The 27143-nt window shown below is 39.3% G+C and overlaps 1 protein-coding gene across 4 annotated transcripts in view; it reads right to left on the reverse strand.

Annotated features, from left to right (window-relative positions):
* LOC146568942 (KAT8 regulatory NSL complex subunit 1-like) overlaps positions 1–26593 on the reverse strand; it is a 44377-nt gene extending 17784 nt beyond the window's left edge. The window contains exons 1-3 of one of the 4 annotated variants that reach the window (XM_085285339.1): positions 26560–26593; positions 24793–24872; positions 14714–16181 (exon numbers count right to left, since the gene is read on the reverse strand). In XM_085285339.1, coding sequence (XP_085141465.1) covers positions 14714–16113 — 1400 coding nt within the window. In that variant the 5' untranslated portion in view covers positions 16114–16181; positions 24793–24872; positions 26560–26593. Of the gene's footprint in view, positions 1–14713; positions 16182–19929; positions 20619–24500; positions 24706–24792; positions 24873–26559 lie in introns of those variants that run through there. The other 3 variants (XM_085285340.1, XM_085285338.1, XM_085285341.1) reach the window with 3 other exon arrangements.
* Positions 26594–27143: the final 550 nt, after the last annotated feature.

Raw genomic sequence — 27143 nt, forward strand, 5'->3', positions numbered from 1 at the left:
AGTCACCAATTTATTTCTTGACTATATTGCATTATGCTTAACTGCTCTGTGTGTGTGTGTGTGTGTGTGTGTGTGTGTGTGTGTGTGTGTAGGGCTGTTCGATATAACGATATATATCGAATAACGATATAAAAACGTCTATCGTTTCATTTTACGCTATCGTTTGTTTTGTGGTGTCGCAAAATAAACTATTTACAGCAATATTTTTTCATCGTTTTGATGGTCACTGTAGTGGCTATATTAATTTCTTAAAGTTCTCCCTTTCTCTTATATTTAATATAACCACACTACAGACAGGCAAGCGCTTGTTTTTATGCGTTGTTGTTAGCAACAACGACGGTTAAACCACAACGTTTCCGCTAGTTTATTTTCCACATAAACCTTTCACAATAAAGCTCAAGATCCTGTTGAGACTTTTCAAAATAAACTGAATCACGTGAAAGATGCAGAGTATTTACGGATAAGAAGCAAAAAAGAGCCGCCAGGTGCTAAAAAAATAAACCTTAGACTCAAACGTTAGAACAGGCTTTTCCCCGCAGCACGCCGTGTAATAAATACTCACAAAGAAAACGGTGGCCGTTACAACCTGTCTAAAAATGTATAGTTTCATGCATCAGTTAAAACACTCGACTCTAGGTCCATGACGCCCAGCTGGAAACACTTCACGCAAGTCGAGCTGCCCGAGATTCACAGAATTTACAGAAAATGTTACATTTTTGTGATTTATATCGTTATCGGACGATAGATGTCTTAATATCGGGATATGAGATTTTGGTCATATCGCACAGCCTTGTGTGTGAGAACACAGATGACTCATCTGCTACAGACCAAATCTACCCAGACGTACAAATGAAGTAACCCAAAGATAATGATGTGTTCTCACCGAACATGAATAAACTTTTGTCCTGCATCACACAGTCTACCACTCAAAAGCCACCAGATGAGGAAGAGTACAACTGATGGATGAAATCTAGTTAATGCAACATACTGCCATGAAGTGCTTTCCCTGTACAGCAGCGAAGGGTTTTTGCGATGCAGAATGAAGCAAATTCTTTGCTGAAAATCTCACACTATGAGCGAGACATTTTTGTCTGCGGCTCACTTGTTTACTTTCAGGCCTGTACACAAGGCAGGAGGTAGAAAGACAATTTGGTGGAGCAATTGCTGGGAAGCTATTATTGCAATAATATGCCAATATAATGAATTACATTTTATGCGCAGAGTAAGTAAAGCAATCTTTAAGCTGAACTAGGGCTGCTCAATTAATCGAATTTTAATCACGATTACGATCTGGGCTTTCAACGATCATTAAAAATGACTGAGCCGATTATTAGCCCCTCCCTAATTTATCCGCGACACCTTAAAGGCCGTTCCGTGAAAATATTGTCGGGCATAAACCGGTCCGTGGCGCAAAAAAGGTTGGAGACCGCTGATTAAGAGGACCCGAGGGAAGCTCGGAAAGCTAAGCAGAAGTTATTTGGAGAGTGACTGCCGTTGGTTGAAAAGAGAGTTTAAAAAAAAAAAAAAAAAAAAAACTTCAGTGGTGTTGCACACTATTTTATATTACTTTTTTAAAGTCATTGTTAACCCTTTAAAGCCGGTCAGAGCAGCACGCTCCGTTTTGCGTAACTATTTTTAAATCCCTGTAGAACCTGAACCGTGTAAGCTAGCGCAATAATTTGTTTTGCATATGAAACCGGAGGAGTTGTACTTACATCTGATGCCATCAGCTTGTCCTCGGTCACGGTTGCGTTCCACATATAGCTTTGCAAAAATTGCATAAAAAGCGCTTGCAGGAACAAAAACATAATATTCCAGAAACAGGCTTTGCCATTCCTATCAGCTGTTCGTAACACTTCCCACAGTGAAATGATGCACATGCTGTTTTCTTTGCAAATTTGCATCATAGGATTGTTTTTTGTTTTTCCTGCAGTATATAAAAATTGCTGTATCTCCAAAATAAAACTATGAAGACACTCAAAATAAATTTCCTGTTGTTGTAAACTATTTTTTGCAACTTTATTGTATTTAAAGTTTTGAGGGATAAGCCTCTTAAATTTCTCCAAGTAGAAATATATGTAAACAAAACAAAAGCGATTTTCAAATTTTTTTGTAGTTTATTGCACTTTTTTGCAATTTATGTAATTACTATGGACTTAATGCATACATATTATTAAAATATGGGCTATAACAGTTGTATTGATGTATAGCAACTTGAAATGCTCCCACAAATGGCACTACAGCATGTAAAAAAAATAATATAAGCTCTGGTGGACTTGGTTCTATAGTAGGTCTTAAAGGGTTAAATAAATATCGTCAAATAATCGTGATCTCAATTTCAGTGAAAATAATCGTGATTATCATTTTTGCCATAATCGAGCAGCCCTAAGCTGAACTCAATATTGTCTTACGTATAAGTAATGATTCCCAGTGTCCTCCTCAGAATAGGGCTCTGCAGTTAATCTGATTTCATAATCATTTAAAACACGATTATCAGGATAAAAGCGTGTTCTGTTTTTGTCCTTTACTTTTGCCTCTCAAGAAACTCCCCACCAGGCTGTGGTGGGTTTAGTTCAATACACATTAACTTTGTTAGTTTATTCAATAAGATGGTAATCACAGTTCATCTGATTGTTTTTATAATTGTGACTAAGGGAAAATAAAAAATTCTTATGCTCTCACTACTGACCCGTTACTTGTGCCATAACCCCACAGTGAGGAATACAGAAACGCTGGTGGTGGATTAGAACAGAAGACACCTGAAGCCAAAGGTTTAAAAAATATATATGAGTGCATCCTCAACAACTATAATCATCTTTCTGACCACTAGCGCCACAGAGACCGTTTACTTCCATTCCAAATAGAAACACAATTTGGTGAATTAACTGCATGTGGTTGTGTAACAGTTGGCAATTCTAATAACATGTAATCCGAGCCACCATGTTTTGGTTTATCATTTCGTCATTAAAAGCACATGTTGATTACAGTGTGTACTAGGGCTGCTCAATTAATCGAATTTTAATCACGATTACGATCTGGGCTTTCAACGATCATTAAAAATGACTGAGCCGATTATTAGCCCCTCCCTCATTTATCCACGACACCTTAAAGGCCGGTCCGTGAAAATATTGTCGGGCATAAACCGGTCCGTGGCGCAAAAAAGGTTGGAGACCGCTGATTAAGAGGACCCGAGGGAAGCTCGGAAAGCTAAGCAGAAGTTATTTGGAGAGTGACTGCCGTTGGTTGAAAAGAGAGTTTAAAAAAAAAAAAAAAAAAAACTTCAGTGGTGTTGCACACCATTTTATATTATTTTTTAAAGTCATTGTTAACCCTTTAAAGCCGGTCAGAGCAGCACGCTCCGTTTTGCGTAACTATTTTTAAATCCCTGTAGAACCTGAACCGCGTAAGCTAGCGCAATAATTTGTTTTGCATATGAAACCGGAGGAGTTGTACTTACATCTTATGCCATCAGCTTGTCCTCGGTCACAGTTTCGTTCCACATATAGCTTTGCAAAAATTGCATAAAAAGCGCTTGCAGGAACAAAAACATAATATTCCAGAAACAGGCTTTGCCGTTCCTATCAGCTGTTCGTAACACTTCCCACAGTGAAATGATGCACATGCTGTTTTCTTTGCAAATTTGCATCATAGGATTGTTTTTTGTTTTTCCTGCAGTATATAAAAATTGCTGTATCTCCAAAATAAAACTATGAAGACACTCAAAATAAATTTCCTGTGGTGGGAAACTATTTTTTGCAACTTTATTGTATTTAAAGTTTTGAGGGATAAGCCTCTTAAATTTCTCCAAGTAGAAATATATGTAAACAAAACAAAAGCGATTTTCAAATTTTTTTGTAGTTTATTGCACTTTTTTGCAATTTATGTAATTACTATGGACTTAATGCATACATATTATTAAAATATGGGCTATAACAGTTGTATTGATGTATAGCAACTTGAAATGCTCCCACAAATGGCACTACAGCATGTAAAAAAAAAATAATATAAGCTCTGGTGGACTTGGTTCTATAGTAGGTCTTAAAGGGTTAAATAAATATCGTCAAATAATCGTGATCTCAATTTCAGTGAAAATAATCGTGATTATCATTTTTGCCATAATCGAGCAGCCCTAGTGTGTACAGGCATGTCTGCAGTATGAGAGGGGCTTCGACTGTATCACACTGGACTGCTGGGCATTTTTTTTTAGAAATGAAGCTCACTAATTAATTCTCTTTTTAAACCCACAGGGGGGAAAAAGGTGCCACAAAGGACAGCAAAAATGTGTTTCCACCAACCACAGCCATGAATTCACCTGTGAAGCATAACAGCAAATTAAAAGCAGTATGAGAGGGTACTGAATGAATGTTTTACAAGATTCATCCCAAATAGCCTCATTTTTCCTCAAAAAGGTTGAAAACAGAAAAGCAGTGAAGATGACGCTGCTGTCATTCATGCTGTACTTCGAGAAGCACCTGATCAGGAAATGTAAAAGGTGATGAAAATTGTCCTTTCTTATGCTTCCTTTTATCACCACTATGTTTTAAAAGTTACACAAGCATTTAAAAATAAAAGCTGTCTGTATTTATGCTAAGCTGAAAACTGACAGCAGTCATCCCACCTGAAGCATGCTGAAGGGAACACAAATAGAGAGGTTTCAAAACTAGAAACACATTTACTTCTTTGAAAAGTTAATAGAAAATATGAATTTGTGTTTGTTTTTTGTGGGGATAAGTGAAACTCGACAGTCTTAATACAACTGTAGTACGCATTGTTAGGTTTGTTTTTTCACTTTATCACTCTTACACAACAATACTTAAAATTAGTATAGGACAGACATTAACACAGACTAGGGATTTGTGATTACAGCAAGATTAATATGATTACACGCAGGAAAAACAGCAGCTTCAACTTAGAAGAATTAAGTGGATTTCCATGCACTTTAAATATAATTGAATTACATAAAGAAATATGAACTGAAGTAAAACTGCCACAAGCCTGGCTAAGTGTCATTTTGGACTATTAGTAAAGAAAAAAGGCAGATGATTATCTTAATCATCTTGTTTAATATAAAATTTGATTAACTGCACAGCCAAAGCACAGACAGAACTATTGTGCATGTAAATAAAAGTCATGTCCACCCACGTCACCTGTGATCAGCTGCTTTCTGTGGCACTGATGCACAAATACAGTGAGTGCTAGTTTAAAAGTGTAGGTTTTATCTCAACTTTCTCCCTCCTCTTAACCCATATTTATGATCCGGGTCCAAACTGCATATTGCCATATTATTTAACAGCATCAGCGTCACACACACCCTTGACAGAGCGCCTCCCATAATCTGTAACTTTCCGTAAACTTATGATCTGACATGTGCTCCTGGCTCGCAGCCTGATTGGCAAGCTGTGTGTGGAGGTCAGAGAGGAACTGGGTCATTGTACTTTTCTCTCTCTTTCATGCGAACAGCTAAATGTAGCACTATCAATATCTTCCAGGAGAGAGACAGTTTAAAAATGTGCACCCACACCCATTCCAACTTGCAGTGATGGCTCGTTTTTTACCTCCACCTTCCTCTCAAGCAGTCTTCAGCAAATGCACACATTTGATACTCAACAGATGTGCCACAAATCCAAAGAGCAGTCATTGAATGTTCATATTTTACTCAGGCTGGCAATAAAGAGAGTGGGCAAGTTAGAGCTGAACTGGAAGAAGACTTCTTCCAGTTCAGGTCAGGAGTGTCAAATCTGACCCAGCGGGTCAAAAAATTCATTAAATGTACTGCTGTTATACTTGGATCACTATTATTTAACCTTAACCCAAAAAATACCTCTGCAAATGTTTCTCTATCATTAAATAAGTACATTATGGAGAACATTTACCAGGTCCATAAGACCAACTGAAAGATCTGCCTCAATTCACTTCCTTAAAAAATTAAAATAAAATGTGCCAGGCAACTGAAGGCATGACAGGAAAGTGCAATTTTAAACATTTCTGTCATTCCTTGAGTCTAAAGATCAGGCTGAAAGGTTACAAAAACTTCCCATGTAATTGTTGTTGTAACTAAACAATAATAGTAACTTCTTTATGAGTGAAAGAATCTATGTAGGAGGTACAAATACTTTTAACTTTCCATATACTTCTAAATCCAGTGGAGTAACACTGAAATCCCTAACCTAACCTTATTTTTAAAAATCTAATTATTAACTTCACTTAGAGCTGGGCGATAGAACGATAACGATATGTATCGCGATATAACTTTTACTCGATAGAGAAATTAAGCTATCGCGATAGACCTCGCCGCTCTTGTCCTCTTAAAATAAAAATTAAAAAATTAAAAAAAAAAGGTCAGCCAATCCAAACTAAGTAGCGCAGAGCCGAACCAATCACAGCCGCAGCGTCACGTCGCGTGACTTGTTACGTACAGCACAAGTGCCAAGCCGCACGTGTGCTTGTTTGGGAAGCAGCCAGCGGGTAATGGAGGAAATGAGTGTGCCGACTAGAAAAATCAACCGAGCGTGACCGAAGAGAAAACAGATGATGGTTCCAACGCTGGAGAGATTGTCGAACGGAAGAGCCATAGAAGTTCCGTAGTGTGAAGGTATTTCGGCTATTTCAAGTCTGACAAAAAACAGAGTAGCGTGCACTGTAAATTGTGCCGAAAGCAAGTCTGGAAATACAATAAACTGGTGCATGCGTCACACTGTGCGCCACGTTATTGTTTCGGTGAAATGAATTTCTACAATACTGTTACTGTTAATTCTACTCTCTGCAGTGTTTAAATGCTTACATATACACACAGTTACTGTCCGTCCACACATACGACTCAGTTCTGCTTCTATGCCCCAGCTTTGTTTACTTTTTCCCACCGAGGCTTCTAGACTTCTGATTGGCCAACATTTCTGCACGGTTAGGAATCTAGCACCACCTGCTGCTTTGGCATGTTCATAGCAGCGTTTTCCTTCATTTCTGCCTTTATGTGTGGACGGGATTATTTTTTAAAACGAAAACGGAAAATCTCCGTTTTCAAAAATACCCGTGTACGTGTGGACGTAGCCTCAGTCTCTGACTGGAAGCGCTAATTCGTCATTCGGCTTTTGTCAGACTAAAGTAACTGTTAAAACTGTTTGAAAAGCTCAGCTATACAACAAGGAGAGATTGAGAATTTCCTTTTAGTTCTCAGTTTATTTGATATTGACAAAAGTTAGTCAGTTTTGTCTGTTATTCTGTAAAACAAAGATTTATTTTTAGAATTAATATTTTGTTTCTAAGTGGAATTGACAATTTAGTCTGTTTCGTTTGTTCTATTTTGAAACTTAAACGCTTTAGCGGCTGCCTTTTGTGTAGTTTGCAATATTTGCCTTTATTTATCTGAAAAAGTCTCATGTTCCTTAAGTACATCTACCCTGTTGAACTTATTATGGGAAATAAATATTTAAATAAAAACAAGCTGCTGATTATTTCACATTTTACTTGTGAGCAACGGCACATTTAAATCTTACAAATATAGTTATTTGGCTTATATCGTGATAGATATCGTTATCGCCTGAAATGAAAAAAACATATCGTGATATGAAAAAATCTCATATCGCCCAGCTCTAACTTCACTGCAGTTAAATTGTTTGGCACCACTGATTAAAAACAAGTACTTAATAACTGGAAATGTCAGAGTTTGTTATAATTAAAAAAAGAGAAAAATTTGTTTTTAATTAAGAGGATTATTTTAAACTTTAAATAGAATTCACTGGTTAATTTATGCAAAAGTAAAACACTTACTTCCAAAGTCTAAAATGACAGGAAAATACACAGATTTTTGGATAAGTGAGATTACTTTAACTTTAGTGACCTATGTTCAAGTAGAGCAAGGCTGAGCTTAACACTAAAAACTCTTTAACGTGAGTGTGCTCTAGTATCTGAAGAAATACATTTTATATATGCAACCCAACTAGCAATGCAGAAGGAAGCTGTGTAGTACAAGTACGAGTTGCACTGTCACAAGAATTTGCATGAATATGTTTTCACGCTGGGACTCATCTGTTGCCAAGTATGTTTTACACTGCAGGAACTGCAGCTGACAGAACAGGGATTATAAAATTGATAAGTATTTAAAACCAAGAGGTTTAAATCAGTCAAATTCATTTCACTTTGATCCATCCACAAATGTAAGTGATTTCCACATCTGTCATTGATCTAAGGGACAGAGTCAGTCCTGAACACAGGAACTATTTAAATGACACAGATTTTCAGGTACATTCACTTTTGTCTATGTGCAACTCCCTCATGTCAGGAGTGGAAATACAGTGTACAGGTCTAGGGCAGTGACCTGGGTGGGAATGAATCGGATTATTTTGCAGGGATTATGTTATCTGGGGAAATATTACTATTATAATACTTATGTTTATATTTCTTTATTTAGCTTTCTTTTCCTTTTATATTTCACAGCCTTAAGTGTACAGGCTAATTACCCCGAATGTACAGATAATCTGTAATCCTTTTCTTCTCTTTTTGTTTATATGTATAAAGGAAAAACTCTTAATAAAAAGACAGTTTAAATGACACATGTTTCAAGTTTCAGAGCTCTAATGTACAAATTACAAATAAACTACATTGCTGAGAGGTAAAATAAATTAATATTTAATTTGTGAAAGCACAAAAATAAATACCTTCCTGCAGAAATACTCCACAATTACATTTCTCTGTTTATATCCTTTCTAGATCATTATCACACATTCCTCTGATAATAACTGATGTAGATGGAAGTCAAATTATTTATTTTGTGCGAAACAGAAGTGAAACAACACATCAAACACACCGTGCACTTACAGCCTGAAGCAGTAACCCCAAGTTAACACTGAAAGCTGCGAACCACCATCGCAATGCCCATGGGGACTGGGGTTTTTAGTTTTGTCAAGACAGGTAACTACTACAAAGAAAGCCAGTACAAAGCTTCATTTGTACTTCAAAAGCTCAGATTTAGGTTGGACCCTCCAAAACATCTCTGCAGGACTATACAAGGTGGTTAAAGCTGCAGTACCAGCCCTGTGTCAAATGCAGTTTAGGTTAGCTATCATCTAAATGTGAACAGACCAGTTCAGGCATCCTACAGCTCAAAGCAGGAAAGATTTAAGACTCTGCTACTCAATCTTTTTAACTCTCTTTGGAATTAAAGGGATGGTGAATTATTATTTTGTTTTAATCATAAAATCCAATTATTCACCGCTTAGCATTTTTAAGACTTGCAGTATTTGTGTAAGTATGCAAACTATGAGGGAAAATGAATCCAACCAACCAAACTACACTACTAAAACTCCCATAACTTCCACTCTCTACCATACTTATATTGATACTTTGAAGTGTGACCTCTGAATCGCTTTTTTCAATTATGCTTCACAACCAGCAAGCCATCATTCATACTATGTAACAAGAACAGAGAAATTAAAGTTAGCAGCTGTCATTTTAGTTCTTTGTCCTCCTGTGCGAAGGGTTTTCAAACACATTAAATAATAAAAAGAGCTGAAAACTATCCTAACATTGACATTATTTTCTTCAGATATAATTGATGTGCCAGGGGTGAGCTAGCAGCTGGTCAGGCTCATCTTTTCATAGGAAGAAAACTGAACAAGGCAGGCCGAGGCAGGGTGTGGGGCAGGAGAAACTAGAGAGGGCAAATTCAACCAGAGAGCTGCAGCAGCAGCAGCAGCAGCAAGTCATTACATAAAAGAGGAGGGTTATGTAATGACTGTGGGTTCGTGTTCAGGAACTCAGCTCGAGCTAAACGCATCCAGATGTGTCAGAGCAGGACAGGAACGTACACAGGGGCTCGCATACATCCGTAAATACACAGACATGGAGGAATGAGTATGGGGACAAGGTAGCTGAGCAGCTGAGACTGCAGAGTAATGCTGAGCCATAAGCATGAAGGGCACGCTGTGGTCCCGGCCAAACTAGTCACCCTGATTCACAAGCAGAAGCAAGGTGGGCAGACAGTCATTTAACTGTCCCGATGCATTAGTATCATATGAGCAACATGTACTCCATCACTGAAGCACAGTTTGATCAACTAAAACATGCAAAGCCCCCAAACCTGAGTGCAAATACGCAGACGTTTTCATTGTTCTGTCTACGAGGCATTATGTAACATCTGAGATTTCCTGATGAGCGTTTATTGTTGCCTCAGAAACTAAAAGAAAAAAAAAGTACCCACTCATTTCTCAATGCAGTGTAACAGGCCTAATCTAATGCATCCAAGTGATTCTGCAAATAGTTTATAAAGGAAAGCGGCATGGACAGACGTCACATTGACAGCCTGCACCAGATGCTGGCCAGTTGGCTGGCCCCCCAATCCTCTGAGATACGAGAAACCACGTCTACAGTAAAGACAGCGATGATGGGATTAGCTGTAAGTAATGCAACGCATCCAAATAGGTTATTTTACACAACGCTGTCAACTCGGCTGACATTAAATAATTGAGGTGCTGCTGGCCTGAAGAAGACAACATTACATTGTGAGTGTAGTGTTGAGTGGTACCAAGCTGTAAGCCAGTAATTGGTAACTGAGACAAAGTGCCAGTTGTGAAAATGTGGCTTCATGGTTATATGTACATAAACACACACACCTTATTTCCAGGAAGACAAACATGTTCACAAAGGGAGCTAAGGTTTCAGAGCCGCAGGGCTGGGAGCTAAGAAACCAGTTTTTTGGGGTTTTTTATTTTTTAAATATACTGAATGAACAGCTACACAATGTCCGTGTTCTTCCTTGATTACAGAAGAGGTTTTGGCCTTCTATCCCAAGGAAAATCACCAGGCATGTTATATATATATTTTTTTTTTTTTTTTAAAAAGAAGTTTGACTTTATGTGGTTTTATTTTACTCACAATCAATGTGACAAAAAAACAAAACAAAACAAAAAACAGGAAAATGCACAGATGACTTAGGAAAACACCGACTTACTGCAAACCAATTACATTGCATACACCTGTAGTCGCCCTCCAGAGGCCAATTTTGAGCCAGATAAATTAAAAGTTTTATATTGCATTTTTTCTTAGCAGGTATCACCATGAACAAAAAAATACAGAATTTTCCTCTGCTTTGAAAATGAAAAACTTGTCATGTGTAATGTCTTCAAATTACCAGCTGTATATTTTAGGGGCTTTTCCAAGATCAAAATTTGTCTTTGGCCGGTGAGCATAAGCATGTTTAGAGTCCACACTAGGCCTAACGATTGCTCCAGCTAAGTGATATCAGTCTACTCTCACATTTTACACCAAACTAGTGCAGACCCACACTACTTTGTGGGGGTGTAATTCCTCTTACTTCGGTTGTTTGCCTGTCTGGCTAATGGTGGGTGGCTGCATAGCACCTTAGAGCCAGCAGCTAACTGGTGTTGGACATTAATAAAACACTAATATTCAGTGTAAACCCACTATTATGTGCATTGCTGACTACAAATATATAACAGTATTTGAACACCTGTTTACTGTGAAGTTACAGCCACTCATCTGCATTCAAGAGAGGCACTTCTGTCTGTCAGGGAAGAAGCTAACTACTATCAATTAAAACAAATAGTTTAACCAACTAGCATTTTGAATAGTGAGAGCAGCAACCCTTAGTCATGTAGTCCACTGGTTTGTGCACGCACAAATGGCAAAACCAAAACTTCAAGGCACACCTGTACTCTTATCTGCTGTTCATTCTTTTTTGATATTGTAATGCGGCTTCTGACAGCCCAACCTGTACCTCAACTCCATCCCTGCTTCTGATACTTTAACCCAACCCAACTGTCTTGTGCCTTCTGGTTCAAATTCAACACTCTTTAACTGGCAGATATTTCGTTTCCAAATGCCTCGTCAGCTAGCTTGACATCATGGTGGCATTAACCAACACCTCACTACAGATGCCACACGTCAGTTGAGCCCTGTTGATATCCCCTCTCACTAAAGTCGCAAGACAGGTAGCTTTCATGTACTGATGCAACAAATGAATTAATACTTAATTGTTGTATATCACAGCAACATATGGTTGTCACAAATCCTGTAGCACACTCATACTTACCTAGAGCACACTACTTGGGAACCACAGGTGTTAACGTTTCTTGAGTTCAATTAATCTATTTATATTTCCACAATCTGTTAAATAATCATGATTTATCTAAAAGAACTGAAATTTGAATGTTTATCTATAATCAATCCAAGGTGAAACCAATTCTTTGTTAAGTTGAAACTTGATAAAATTTCAAGTAATTCAGGCTAAGAGCACTCTGCTGCCCTCAAACACAAAGCTTAACTAGTTGCTCTCAGGTTAAGGTCACATACATGAGTGGAAAAACGACACTTGTTTGCTTAACACATCTCCTGACCTGTAGGCCCTAAGCTTGCTTCAGTAGGGTTAACATTGTTAGCCAATGATTGATTAGTGATCTTCTCTGAGCAAAACAACATTTAGAAACGGTCATACACTCACAAGTTCTGATGCGTCATTTACCATACAGGTTAAAATCCAGCGTTTCACAGAGTGGAGGGAAAAAAAACCTGTAAATACGTGTACAGTTTTCCACAGAGACGTGCTTGAATTCACTGAAGAGTTAGTGCTTGTTAAGAGTGACTAAGGCTCCAAGAAGCCGTTGCTGCTTCACAATAAAAGCCTTGTGATGGCTGGTGGCTGGAAAGCTTTCATGGTAAAGCAGCAACAAGACATATCATGTTGGCTATAACAGAAGATTAACTGAAGCAGATGAAGAAAAGATGAAGCCACTGTTGGGAATTTCAGCTGATTATTACATGATGATTGGTCCCCTTTAGAGAAAGAAATCACTGAATGTAATGAGCTCAGTATGAGTCATTTATATCATGTCTAAAGAGCTAACTGAGCCCAACATGTAAACTCAAATAATACCTCGAAGTACTTCAGGTGCTTGGTGAAAAGTGCTTTTGATCATCATTACTTGGGGAAATTCAAGAGATGCCTACATTATAATGGGCTGAGTTAGAGCTAAAAGAAAGGGTTAAGTTGATCCACCAATTTGCCTTGACGGCCTCTAATTAAACCAACCTTTCCATACCGTTTCCTCTGCCTGGCATTTTCACTGACAAGATGCAACTCTCAGCTATGAGTTCACAAATAATACAGCCATCTAAAATGTCACAACTTCCCATTTCTATCACCATGACCCTGATGACCTCCTGGCAAACCGTATCCACTACTGAAAACAAAGGAGACTGAATTAAAAAACAACAACAAAAAAACAAAACCCTGTCGTAGTATTTTTAAGAACATAACTTTGGGAACCCCCTGCAGACATGACAGCTTTCACTTTCATTACAAACATGCAACTCTGAACTGCCATATTCACCCTTATTACCTAAATGACTACTACTAGTACTACTACTGTATACAGGCATTTTAAAAGGCATTAGAGAACTTCTTATCCTGGGTTTTAACATATCTTATTTAATTTTCAATTTTGCTTAATGTTACTTTCCCCAATTTTCTACCTTATTTTTTTAACACTTTTATTTGTCTTGTTTTATTTTCTCTGGCATTCTATTTTATTTGATCTACATTTTTAGTTATTCTCTCTATAGTTGAATCAATTATTTTATTTACATTTATTTTCCCCTTTAATTTTTTAACTTATGTTTTATTTATCTTGCGTATCATATTTATTTAGTTTTCTTAATTGGTTTGCTTCTTTTCGTGTTTGAACAAGACAGAAATTGTATAAAGTATAACTTAATCAACATATTCTCGCCCCCATTGAGCTCCACAGAAAACATTCAAAAACCATTTGCTCGAAAACTGAACCCCTCAGTCATGTATGCTAAGGACAAGTTTCTTGTTACGTTATGGAGTTATTTAGGTCAAAGGTCTAAAGTCAACACTGGAAAGGATAATAAAAATCAGTGATCTTAACTGCTTTGTTAATAATCTACCCAATCTTCAACAGGCCAGTAACTCCATTAATGCTGCTAACACCACCTGCTCTACCCCCCCCACACACACACACTTTCCCCAAATCTAATGACACAGAAACACGTTCTCTGATGTGAACTTCCCATGAAGTACATGCACAGGCCACCCTCCTGGCTGAGGGAAACCTGACGTCACAACAGGCAGCATGTTAAAATATAAAACTCACACCTTCTGCAAAAACCACCACCACCCCTGCAGTTCTACGTTCCTACTAGGTTTCAGTTTTAAACCAAAACAGTGACATGCTCTGTGGGTGCTCACTTTTTCGCCCTGCAAATAAATACAACGCTTGATTTCAGCTCAGGCCCTCTCAGGAGGCAGCAAGTCCATTCGAGCCAGTTCGTTCTCCACAGGATAGCACCCACACAACTACACACGCTCTCTCTCTGGGTGAATCGTACCTCTTACCCCTTCCTGGGGTTTTACCCAACAACTACTGAGGCAGGCTATGTGGTTACAATTGTCACTAGCACCTGGAATGGCATAACAGAAAAACTGCAGCAAGAAACTTTCCCTGGAAATATAGGGACTGAACAACTCCCAGCACCATGAAATGTCAGAGTACTGTGGCGTTACCAAACAGTGCAGCCAAATTTTGAATGAATCCTTCTGTGGAGCTTCTGTATAAAACCTCTTTCCAACATAAGACGTCTTTCCCTCAGTGTTCACATCCAGTCTTTGAAGGCTCTAACCAGCTGTGTGCTTGTGTACAAACTCCCTAATAGCCTGACGTTTCAGAGGGTGACTTACATTTTGACATGCCGCTGCTCAATGTCCACTCGGGACAGCTCCTCCTCCTCCAGGTCAGAGTCCCCTCCAGAGCTACTCTCTGTTACATCAGAGTCAAAGGCGCTTTCTGCTGAATGAAGGTTGGCTGAGCCACTCAAATACAACCTCTCCAGCTCCAAGGGCATCGAGCCACTTTTCAGGAAACGACTCAGACCGTCCCGGTTGTTTGACGAGTGGCGCCCGGTCCTCCATGAAGCTGTGGGGGTTGCAGTCTCTGATTTCCGGTTGCTGCCTAGTAGCCGATTCAAGGCCGTGTCCAAGAAGCCACCCAGCTGCTGCTGAATGTGCCGCTCAACCTGCTTTGCCTGTACCACCTGAAGACGTTTGTGCAAACGTCGCAGTCGGCTCTCGAGCTCAGCCTGGCGGCTGCTATTGATGAGAGTGCGTTCTCTTACATGAACGTCGAGGCTATCTGAGGAGGAACTGCAGGGTATGGGAGGTGCAGGCGTACATGGCGGTGAGCCCTGCTGACTGCTGCCTGGCCGCTCTCCATCAAAACCCTGTGGCTGACTCGTAGGCGTATCTGGATCTGCTTCCTCCAAATTCGCCTGTTCAACTGGGTTAGGGTTGCCGCTGGTAAAGGGAGAAAGTGCAGCTGACTGAAGCACTGGTGGTTCGACATTTTGTCCATCTGTGTTTTGAGAAACCCCAGAGGAATGCCTCCGTTTGAGAGCTCCTTTCAAAGGGATGTGCCCTGTTAAGGTCGCCGTCAAGGTCTCAGAGTCAAAGGGCAGGTTCTGGGGCTGAGAGTCGGTGGCGGCGGGAGGCTTGTCGCCATTCACCGCGACCACACAGCCAGAGCTGGACATGGTGGCCAGCTTCTTGGCCAGGCCGTTGACGGGTGCCATGGGCTGGCCGCTTCCGTTGGTGCCGCCACTCATGAGACTTTTGAGCTGGCCGCCCGACAGTTCAATCGCCTGCCTCTTCCTGAGGAAGTCTCCGCTGCCGTTGAGCAGAGAGTTGGGCAGTATTCTGTGGCTTTTCAGCACAGACTGTTTAATGAGGACTCCTTGCAGCTTAATTGACTCCTTAGTTGAAGGGACAGGTGTCACATCCGGGTAAAGATAAGAAGCCACAAGTGGCTGGAGTTTGCCCAGGGCAGAGGCCTGGGACACAGAGTCAGATTGGGCCTGTGGCTGCTGCTGTTCCTGGTTACCGCCTCCGCCACAATAGTCGAGGGGACACTCTTCGGAGGTGGCCTTGCACTTGGCGGGGCCGCTGCTGTGGATGAGGATGTTGCTGGCGTTACCGTTGTTCTCTGCACTGGCTGGTGAGAGACTCGAGGATGGGGCAGCCAGTTTGAAGCGGATGTGGTGAGCTTCGGCTGGGGCGTCGGTGAGAGCGGGCGCCATCGCAGCCATGCAGTGCAGAGGGACGGGCACCGCGGCCTGCTCCACTCCACCCGCTTACTGCCCCACCTGAGGACAGCCTGCAGGGACAAAAAAAACCACAGAAAAGAAATAAAAGTTAAGACTCACCTTATGACCAAAAACCACCCATCATCAAATTCTGATACTATTTCACATGAGGGAGTTGTGTGGTAAATTTCCCATCAGCGCTTAAGAGATAACATTAGTAACCTTATACAGGGATGTGCCTCATAACAAGGTGTAAACAAACATACAGATACTACCTATGTTCATTTAAAACTGAAACCAGCAGCTCCATAAGTGTCATTTATATTCATTCATTCAAAATTACTCAGGTGAGGGAACCATAAGACCTGTTCTTGAAATATGAGAAACCATATTTGATGCAATAAATGCAGTATTTTAGTGACTGTGTTCAGCAACCAAGTATACACAAAAACATGCTTTATTCAAACCACTGCTTGCACAGTGAAATTTCTGTTGTCCACACTTCTTCTTCTATTATGATTATTATTATTGTTATAATAATGATATGAATACAATAATATTATTATTGCAACAATATAACAATAAAAACAACAGTAAGAAGAAGAAGAGGGAGAAAAAGACAAACAGTAATATTTTAAATACTAAGACTTTTGTATTCTTTTTTTTATTACAAAATTACTACAACTGTGTCATACATCAGCCATGATACATCATATATCCAGGGATCATCATACCAGCATAAATTTGTATGGTGACATAATAATGTCATCACAATATCATTACTGTAAAACAATATGCTTTTATGTGCAACAAGCCCAGGCATGTCTGAGAGCGATGAAGATTTGGTGCCTAAAAGGGAAATATTTCAACAATCTCCAATAAAGTGCGGTACCTTACAAAAAAAACGTACAAGAAAATTGTTCTACTCTAAAGGTGGAAACAAACGTGTGTCACCACTTCAGGAAAAAATTATAATTAAAATAAATAAACTTTAAAAACAAAAACAAAGAAGGCTATGGAGGAGGGGATACTAGTAGCTCCCAAATGTAAACAAGGGTGGATGGAAATTACTGATCCGGTTACATAGTAGTGAAGGAGGACTTTCAGCAACTGATTAAAAAAGCTCAACCAAAGTTACAAGTTATTAAATATTTTTCAGTTTCATTATGTGATAATATTGTGCAGCTACTGAACTGTTACAGGGTTAAGTTGGTTTAGCTATTGTTAAACAGCAATTTTATACTTAAAATGTCCTGGGGAAAAAGCAAACAAGGCCACATTTGTCTTTTGCTGTGTCACTGGATATAATGCTGTGTCACTACTACACTATTGCTGCTGTTGACACTTTATTTCAATAGATTCACACTTCAAATTAGCAATTTCTCATCAATGATATTAGCTCATTAGAAAAGGAGGATGGGCCATGCCCTTCATTTACGTGTACCCACAAGCTTCAAGAATCAAACATGAATAAAGAATTCAGTATTTTCAAGATTATCAAGATTTAATGCTGAGGTTATATCAACCACCCCTAATATGTACAATGGTTTTCTTCACAAGATAGTTAGAAATACTGGGAGAATTTGTATTTGTTTGTTTTTTTGTCAAACAAGGCAACAGGAAAAAGCAGGAACTCCTTGTGTTTACTGTACACCGACTAATCTTGCTGATGTTGGTAGTGTCCCACCCCCTCACCCAGCCCCTCTGTTAGCCAGGAAAAATCCATGTTTCATCCATATACTTAAAATATATTCTCCATAATAATTGTATATCATGATGGGAAAAACATGAATGCAGACTGTGCCTGTATACAACAAAACATTAAACAGAAATACTTGCTGTACAGGTTCTGTAAGACTGTACAATGAGTGGAAAATTACTACCACCACCCCAAAAGAAAGTTTCTTGCCTTAAATGTTTATTAAAATATGTTCAATATAAATGTACTAATACTAATGGAAACTCCATGACATTGACTCTTTGACATGCTGCTGACCTGTGAACTGCTAAAGAATAAAACACAAGCAAAGTTGAAGGGTAAGAAAATCCCGGGCAAAAGTGTTTTCAGTCTCTTAAAATACAATCGTTCACTCCAGAACCATTCTTTGGCTGTCACTGAAATCAACAATAATTTGTCAACAGAGGGACCCACAACATCTGGTAAGTACAAAGAAATTAAAATGCACACACTGACCTTGGGGCTGGTGATGCTAAAGACAAAGATGGAATAAACAGACAACTGAGCTAAATCCCAGGCTAATAAATTATTATTCCCACTCCACCCATGCCTGTGTGAACAAGCCCTCATTGTCTTTAACTTAACAAAGCTGCTCTTTAAAGAATACGCTTTGGAAGACATCTTTTTATGAGAGAGGAACAGGAAAAGCCAATGCAAATTACCCCAAACCCCACTGCCCTACATGTGCCCTGGTAAGTCAGTATGCAGCAGGGTTTCTTACAGTAAGTAGGTGGATTTAGGCCCCAGCATTAGCCCAAAGCACATGATGTCATCCTGACTGGATTCTTGTTTAATTTTCAGCTATTACACCTTTCCCTAAATTATTATCCAATTACATCTGTCAGTAAATTATTCAAATTTAAAGAAAACCTTAAGGACGTCAAACGTGCCAAGTATCTCTTGTATCTATGTTAAACTTTTAGATAAAAAGCCTCCCTTCTCACAATTCAGCAGATAAAAAGCGAGCTGCATGTACGCTGTAGCGTCTGCAGGGCGAGATGAATGGAGGCGGCTCTCAGTATTTTCACCGCAGTTTCTAGTCAGCGCGCACTACGCCATGTTGGTATTTCCGAAGCAGATTATGCAATGCAATTCATCCACCTTAAAAAAAAAAAAAAAAAAAAAAAAAAAAAACGCCCATTCCGCTTTAAACACACTGAGCGAGTTCATGCAACACGCTGAGCATAGAACGGGGGGTAATTTAAATAACCAACCCTACGGACCGACTGCACCATTAGTGAGCCTCTGTAGAGATGCGACAAAAATAATATCCACATCCAACGTTTAGCAAAGCATAACGCAATCACCAAAATGTCTTCCTGATGTTTACAAAAGCGTTTTGAGAGCACACGGCTATAATAGTCTATTCATAGCCTTGAAGCCACCGAAGAGCAGAGCGATTGTAGCATCGAGACGTGGCTGAATATCTTAAGAAAACATACACGCGAGCAGGAGATCACGCAGCAGGGAAACTCGGCAGATAAATATCTCCTCCGTGGAGCCTGTCACTTCAGACACACTGTGTGCAAATTAACGCTGGTGATGCAAGAAACACAACCTGCCCGCAAGCTTAGCCTCCAGCTGCAGTGAAAAGCTGCCCATCCGCGACACATTAGATCTTTTATTTTGAAGCTCTCCCTTCAATATCTCGGCCGTAAACTTTGAGCTAACCCAGTTAGGCACGTAAACATTTCCAGCCTGCGTAACCTGTGCGCACCGCCCGGGCTGATAGTTTGAGGCGCATAAACGCCCAGCACTGACATGTATTATGAGAGCATAAATAACGAAACGGAGAATTAGCGTGAGAATGAATCCTGGCCTCTTGTTAGCATCTGGCCATCCCCAGAACTTATTTTAAAACGCGCTGGGAGCTAAATGCAGGGTGCAGACATGGTTTGCATTGTAATTAGACCTACAGGAACACATGCGAGGCAGCCCTGTTGTTTTTACATTTAAATCTACAGCGGTCCTCATTCAGTTCGCCAAACAAATGGGGCTCAAATGTGTCAAAAGCGGAGAAGTTGGGGGTAGACCCAGCCAAGTCTAGCTAGCTCGCTAACAAAGAAAAAGGAGGAACCTACCACGTGACGAGGTTGCACTATCCGAGGGAATTTCGGCAACAATCCCCTGCAGTTTCTGGTGGAAAAAAATCCAAGGGTGCTAACACGCACACACACGCACAAAATGTGGCGCGTTGACTCGATCACTCAGCCATCAATTAATATCCATAAAATAATAAATGCAACCAGAGAGCGGAGGAAAAGGGGCCCGGGTCCACAGCGCAGAGCCGCTCGGGTTCGTTCCGGATACAGCAATGGGCGAATCAACGAGCTACACCTTACTCGCCAGCTAGCCTCGCCGAATATAAGGGCAAGGCCGCGAAACCGTCCTTTCTACTCCAAATTACTTCAAACGTAGGCGATTTCACGGCAATCCTTTACCGAAAAGTCCGATTCCCGGTGAGGAAGAGGTAATCCAGACGGCAGTTTGCCGCGAGCCGTTTTCTCTCGTTTTAGGGAGAGACGCTTAGAAAATGGCGGCTAGCTCCTCTCCCTCGGATTTGACTCTGACAAACATAGAAGTGCTGCGCGCGCGCGTGAGTGTGTGCGTATGTGCTAGAGCTGGTAGGCGGGAGACGTTTCTCATAGTCACCACTAGAGTAAAGGGCAGATAAGAAACGACATAAAAGCTCAAAAGAAGATCCCACAGGAGGGCATTGTCTTCCAAAAAAGATACCAGCGGACACACACTTTTATTTTCTTGCTGTACTGGTTCCGCGACCGCTGCTGTTTCTGGTTAAACACGCCATATCTATGCTCCTACTCCAACGGTACACACAGAAAATACCCCTTATGCTTCAAAGACCACCTGTGCGCTAAATATTTACGCGGAAAATCAACAATAACTAACAGGAACGAGGACTACAGCCGGGATCTGCTCCCCTAAGCAGCTATTTTTTGGAAGAATTTGTGCAAACAGAGCCTGCGCCTCTTGTCACTTTTTAACAGGAACAGGATCGCCCACAAACACCACACTACACTACACACAACAAGCTTCATGACGAGGTGCAGCCAGCGGCCACATGAAGGAGCTCTTCTCCACAGTGCTGCGTGTAATAAAATAATAAAAGCCTCACGCTGTGCCCAAACATAGCGCCAACTACCTCCAAACAAGAACAAACTAAGCTAAAACTATAAGGGAATCAATTTAACTCATCAGTCTTAAATGTTTATGTTTAGTGTCAAGTGTTACTGGCCGCATGAAGGAGATCTTCCCCACAGAGCCGCGTGTGAACCTTCATATTGTGCAAAAAACAGCGCCAACTATGTCCGAACAGGCATAAATGAAACAAAACTCAGTTAATGAATATGTCATTCTTAGCAAAATGTTAGGTCAACAAGAAATAAAGTTTCTAAAAAGTTTGTGTATTTTAACCCTATTTATTATAATTTTATTATTTATTAATATATTTATTATAAATATCTACAGTGCTAATTAGATTATTATTACTATGCATTATAATGATTTATTATAATGCATTCTAGTGGCAGATATTTTATTTTTCACCATCTAATTTGAGCAATTTATGACCAGAAAGTTCTGTACTGAGCCACAATACATATTTAATCCTTATAATGAAGGCGACACAGCCTGTTAAGTATCAATTAGTCTGACAACATTATAAAAACGTACTTTCTATGGCATGTTTTAAAAAACTTACTTACAGCATTTTCTTTAGAACGGTCTCATGTTTTTGTTGCATTTATACTGCTATCTTTTTTTATTAGCCGCAAAACAAAACTGCAGGATAAAATATATACAAGCATGTTTAAGGCTAAAAAAGTTGCTATAATATACTCTGACTCCTACCTGTGTTTCTGTGAAATTTTTCAATTGTTGCCTAATAGATTTAAAAAAAGAGACCTTTTATTAAAAGTTTTTAATAAAAAGTGACGTTTTCATTTTATTTTGACTGATGTCCAGATGCAGATGAAGCATTTGGGAGGGCCTGGATCACAGGAAGTCTTTGTTATTATAGACAAACCTCTTATTACTTTGTATTATGGAAAACCGATTCTGAGGGGATCAGACCAAAAAAAATGTTCACATCTGACTGATTTTTAATGAAAAGATCATCATGTGGATGGGTGACAAATTAAAGGAAAAATGCAAATCCCTGACCTCAGTAATGAGGGGGGATGTGGTTGCTGGGAAGTTGTAAAGGGGAGTGGGGACTAACAGAGTTATCATCTTATTGTAAGATAAAGTCAGTCTTATCAGTGTTTTGTATCCATGCAATGCTTTAAGTTCAAATGCTATGAGTTCTTTTTTAGGCCTCAAAATTGGCCTTTGGAGGGCGACCTCACATGCAAGCATGACTGGCCCACATTTAGTAGGAATTTTCCTACAAATAACAAAATACTGACACCCACCAAAGAGCTTCTGTTTCTTAAAGAAGATTTTTGCAGAGGTTTAATGAACTCGAGCTTGTTTCTTAAATGGCCATACATAACATAACAAAGACTACTTCCCTTAGCTAAATGTGCATCAGTCATGCTTACGGGTGTAGTCAAACCCAACAGAGGCCCCTTCTGAACTAGGAAAAACCCTCTGCATTACCTTAATTAGTGATACTCAAGCCCCCCTTTTTAAAATAGTATTTTTATTGTATTTTATTTTTTTATTATTTTGCCTTTAAAAATTGTTTTTTTAAAAATTGGATAGTGAAGAAAGACGTGTCAGCAGTTTGGACTCGAACCCAGGCCACTGTTTTCTGCTTTCAAAAGCTTTTGCAATTTAAGGTAAGATTTAAACAGGTATATACCTGATCAAATAAGTAAACAAATTTCCCCACCTGTGGGACTAAAAGTTTATCTTATCTCATCTAACAAATTGTACTTCCTTCTTCTTGACCTAATTTTGCATATTGCACAATTTCTTTTCATTTTTATTTTTAAGAGATGAAGTAGCAGCTGGGTTGAAGGCTAGCTTATTGGCTACTATTTGCAGCGATGCTGACTGACATCCACATCAATGGAAAAATAAACAATTAATATTTGCCACTGAACAGCTTGTTTCTAAACATTTACATTGTCATTTTGATTTTTTTCCCAGGCTTAATTGTGTCTAAATTGTATTGAGGCTACACACTGAGATATCATTTATCTATTTTTGAATGATAAACCTGAACATCATGTAGCTTCAAATTAATTGAATTTTTGTTTATCATATGAAGGTATTTTAAGCACGGCTCTAGCACAGTGAGTATGTTAACCTAATTTTCTTGGATGGACTTCAAGTTACATTAGGCACAACTTTAATTGAAAAATATGCCCTGTGTTTTGTTGAAATTGTTTAAAAAGTAATATCAGATTCAAGTTTCTCTTTCAAACACTATTTATGGGTTTTATTTTTTATTTTTTGCTAAGGGAGGCTACTTTTCTGCAGCTACTCGCCCATCACTAGATGATCATACTGTTACTCCAGTGTCTCTTGCTTGTCTGGTTTATCTTCTTTGACATTTAAATAAACAACTTTTAATAACATCCTGTGCACTAGAAGATAATCCTATAAACGACTCGTTGCACACTGACAGCCATTTTCCCACACTAAAAGAGAAATTCAACGTAGTTCTCTACTGAGAAGTGTTTTCGTCTAGAAACGGGTACAAACCCGAGCTGAGATGTTTACAAAGTTACATTATATCCTCTCTTGTCTCACTACCATTTAAGCCCACTATTAAATGAAAATGGAAAAAAATATGTGATTTTAGATTGTTTCAGTACCTCTGATCTCCTGATGCTTGTTAAGTATTAAAAATTCTATTCTAACAGGTCTTGCATGGCCTCTGAGCATAATCAGACTACCAGAAAGGACATGCATTATAAACACTTCATTATCTGTGTGTGTGGAAATCAGAGGGAGGAAGAAAGCGCTTTACACAACCTGTCATCCACACACTGGTGATGGCAGCTACATTGCAGCCACAGCCACCCTGGGGCGCACTGACAGAGGCGAGGCTGCCGGACAGCTGCCCTCTGACCACCACCACCAGTAGGCAACGGGTGAAGTGTCTTGCCCAAGGACACAACGACCGAGACTGTCCAAGCCGGGGCTCGAACCGGCAACCTTCCGATTACAAGGCAAACTCCCAACTCTTGAGCCACTCCCAACTCTTGTACAGTGAAGCAGGGGTATACTTCCATTTAACTCTTGCAAATTACTTTAATAAAATAAAGAAATATACCTTGTCATTTCTTAAGAGAAAAAAACGTTGTTGGCTTCAATCTCTGATCATTTCTGGATTTTCTTTTCTTTTATATTAAAGACTATCATTTTCAAAAATGTTTGTTGTTTTTATAAGAATATTACACTTTCTACAAACATAACTTTTTCAGTGAACCAGTCTTGTCGCTAGTTTCATTTCTGAGAATTTCTGCATTTTTTTTCTTGAAAATTTGATTGCCATTTCTTATTGATTTACCACAGTAACTTTTAAAAGTGTGATTTTCACCTCCTAATATTACTTCTTTCCTTTTGTTGTTGCTTTGTATTAACCTAAAATGACCCCCGCAGGTCTTCATGGGACGTGAACAAAAAACATCACAGAAACAAAACAAACCGATTTGTGACTGTTATAACTGGCAAATACCCATCCATCCATTTGCTCTTGCTCCAGGTTACAGCTGATGCAAAGATGTCTCAACTTCCTTGTGCTCCTCCTAGGTGATCCCTTCAGACTTCAAGGATATGTAATCCATCCCACTTGACCAAAATACATCCACAGGGACATGTCCACAGAGTATGCTAATCAGTTGCTCTTCACACGGGTGCTCAAAATCCAGACTACTTATATCCCTGATGTGATCTTTTCTCCAAGGCCATTGGGTGGCTGCAGCACCCCCTGGCTTTAAAATAAAGGTAAATGCATATAACAATTATACCTTTAACTCCATTGTCGGTGAACTCCAATCAATAATCCATGGGATCATTTTCCCAGTTTCCACACATGAAAATATGACACCTAAAATGAAACAAATAAAATAAAAAATAAGATTACTTGAATCATATTTAAAATTTTCAGACAATACATTTAACTATGATGGCGTAGTAGGAAAAGATAGAGGGTTAGGTGATGCGCAAGCCTGTAACTCTTGTGGAATTTTTTGTTTGTACATGTTGCAAGTTACAGATATATAAGCTACTATCAGCTGCTCCCTTAATTCACAAGGCCCTTGTTGGACCATGTTGTTGATTTGGCAGATTTTACTTTTTATTTTACTTCAGTTCTTATGCTGATTGCCAATCCTGATGCTATAGAGAAAGAAAATTCGAACGGGCAAAAACAATTACATGAGTAAATCGATATCAGCACATTACACTAACTAAAAAAATTGTAAATTTACAAGAAAAAAAAAAAGGGGGGGGGGCAAATTTTTGAGGAAAAAAATAGCAAACTTTGGAAAATTGCCCAGTGGAAAATGGAAAGAACAACCCTTGAATTTAGGGGCAATTTAACATAAAGAACAGCTAATTTACATGACAAACGTGGGGCTAATTTCTGAGAAAACGAATGCAAATTAAAGAAGGGAAAAAAGGAATATATACAAATAAAATTTATAGCAAATTTAAGTGGAAAAAAACGCAAAATTAGGGTTAATTGCAAATCTGGCACAATTAAAAAATGTAACAAACAAACAAAACTGAAAAATAAAAACAATGCCAGGGTTATATGAAAAACGAGGCGCAGTGTACGTAAAAAATAAATAAATATAAAATTGGCACTGTATGAGAGCGAAGCGGGACGTCAGTATACATGACGTTTTTCCAGTGCTGTACACTGTTGAGGGTCCGTGCACTCCTCCCACCGCTTGCTGCACGTAGACCTGCGCTGCAGCGTAGTGAAAATGAGTTTGTCGCTTGTTGTCTGCCTTAACAACATACTTGGAAAGAGGTGTTGTTGGTCTTTTATTACAAGGAGTTCACATTTCTGATTTTCTTTCAAACTTAATGTTCAAAAGTGAAGCAAAGTCACTCATTGGCTACAAATAAACACTATTTCTCCTATTTTTCTCGTTAATGCGCGACTTTAATCTCGGAATTTGAGCGTTTTTTCTGAATTATACCCTCTTCGCCCGCCCCACTATTTTTTTCTAGGACTCAGTCTTGAGTATCGTCTCCCCAGCTGTTTATTTATTATTTATTATTTATTTATTCATCTGAATGTCCTGCTGCCACGCTAACGCTAGCTAAAGCTAACATCCACTAACGTTATCGTTGCAAATTTTTATAATGAAAAAGTTTTAAATGTCGCTTAATGTCAGCACCACGGTGTAGAAATTAAAATGTAAGTTTACAAAAAGCGGCTCCTTCACTGAACGCTGTGTGAAGGAATGCGCCACTGGAGATTTATGCTATAATCAAACAGTAGTTTCTCCAGTTGCGGAGCTAACAGGCTAATGTTTGGAACTCCCAGGCTGCCAGATAGCAGCCAGCTGAGCTAGCAAGAGATGCTAACGCTCGCTAGCTTGTTTGCTTCCCGATCCCACTCTGACTTCTCAATGACTGCTGCACGTTTAGCAGAAAAGTGCGCTTAAAAACTCCGCCAGCTCAAGCCAAACAACCGGGGGCTTAACGTAATGTGTGTTTTTTTCCTGCCAAGCGGAGCGTTCATTTATTTTAAGAAAATAACAAGACAAAATCTTACTTACCTGCTTGTCCTGTTACTAACCGTTTACGACTCCATAACACCAGCCCCCCCTGCGCTGCTATTGGTCGAGAGACCAGTTCGAGGCTTTCTATTGGCTGCTGCAGATGTCAATCTTTGCAAATGCCCGTACAGCGGAAATGTGGACGAAAGTTCATAGCATGAAACTTCATTATCCCAAAATATATTGTTTTTATTTGAAAATGTTTCACAACTTACCCGTTATTTATGAAGCACACCTTTTACTGCCCCATTACGCGACTGTTCTCACTCAAAGTAACTACACTGTCTCCCATTTTGATGCTTTGCTTTTGGGGACTACTGCTTAGAAATGAGCCACTGGTTTTCACTGCACAATAAAAAAAACGCAAACATAAAGCTAATGGCAGCGCGTGAGTTTGTTTACTATATTCTGTTGCATCGTATTTCTAAGCAGATAAGAGCTGGCGGGGTGATATTTCACCGGTGAAAGGCACAATAGCGGGTAAACCCCTTACAAGAATGGAGATTCACTTGAAGCTGCTGATGCTTACTTACAGGCAACGGAGACAGGATGGGTGGATATATAAGTCAGTGAGGCAGCATTGT

The sequence above is a fragment of the Mchenga conophoros genome, linkage group LG8 (assembly GCF_057382185.1).
Source record: "Mchenga conophoros isolate Kocher_MC1m ecotype Shallow Benthic linkage group LG8, M_conophoros_male_GT1.1, whole genome shotgun sequence".
Classification (NCBI taxonomy): Eukaryota; Metazoa; Chordata; class Actinopteri; order Cichliformes; family Cichlidae; genus Mchenga; species Mchenga conophoros.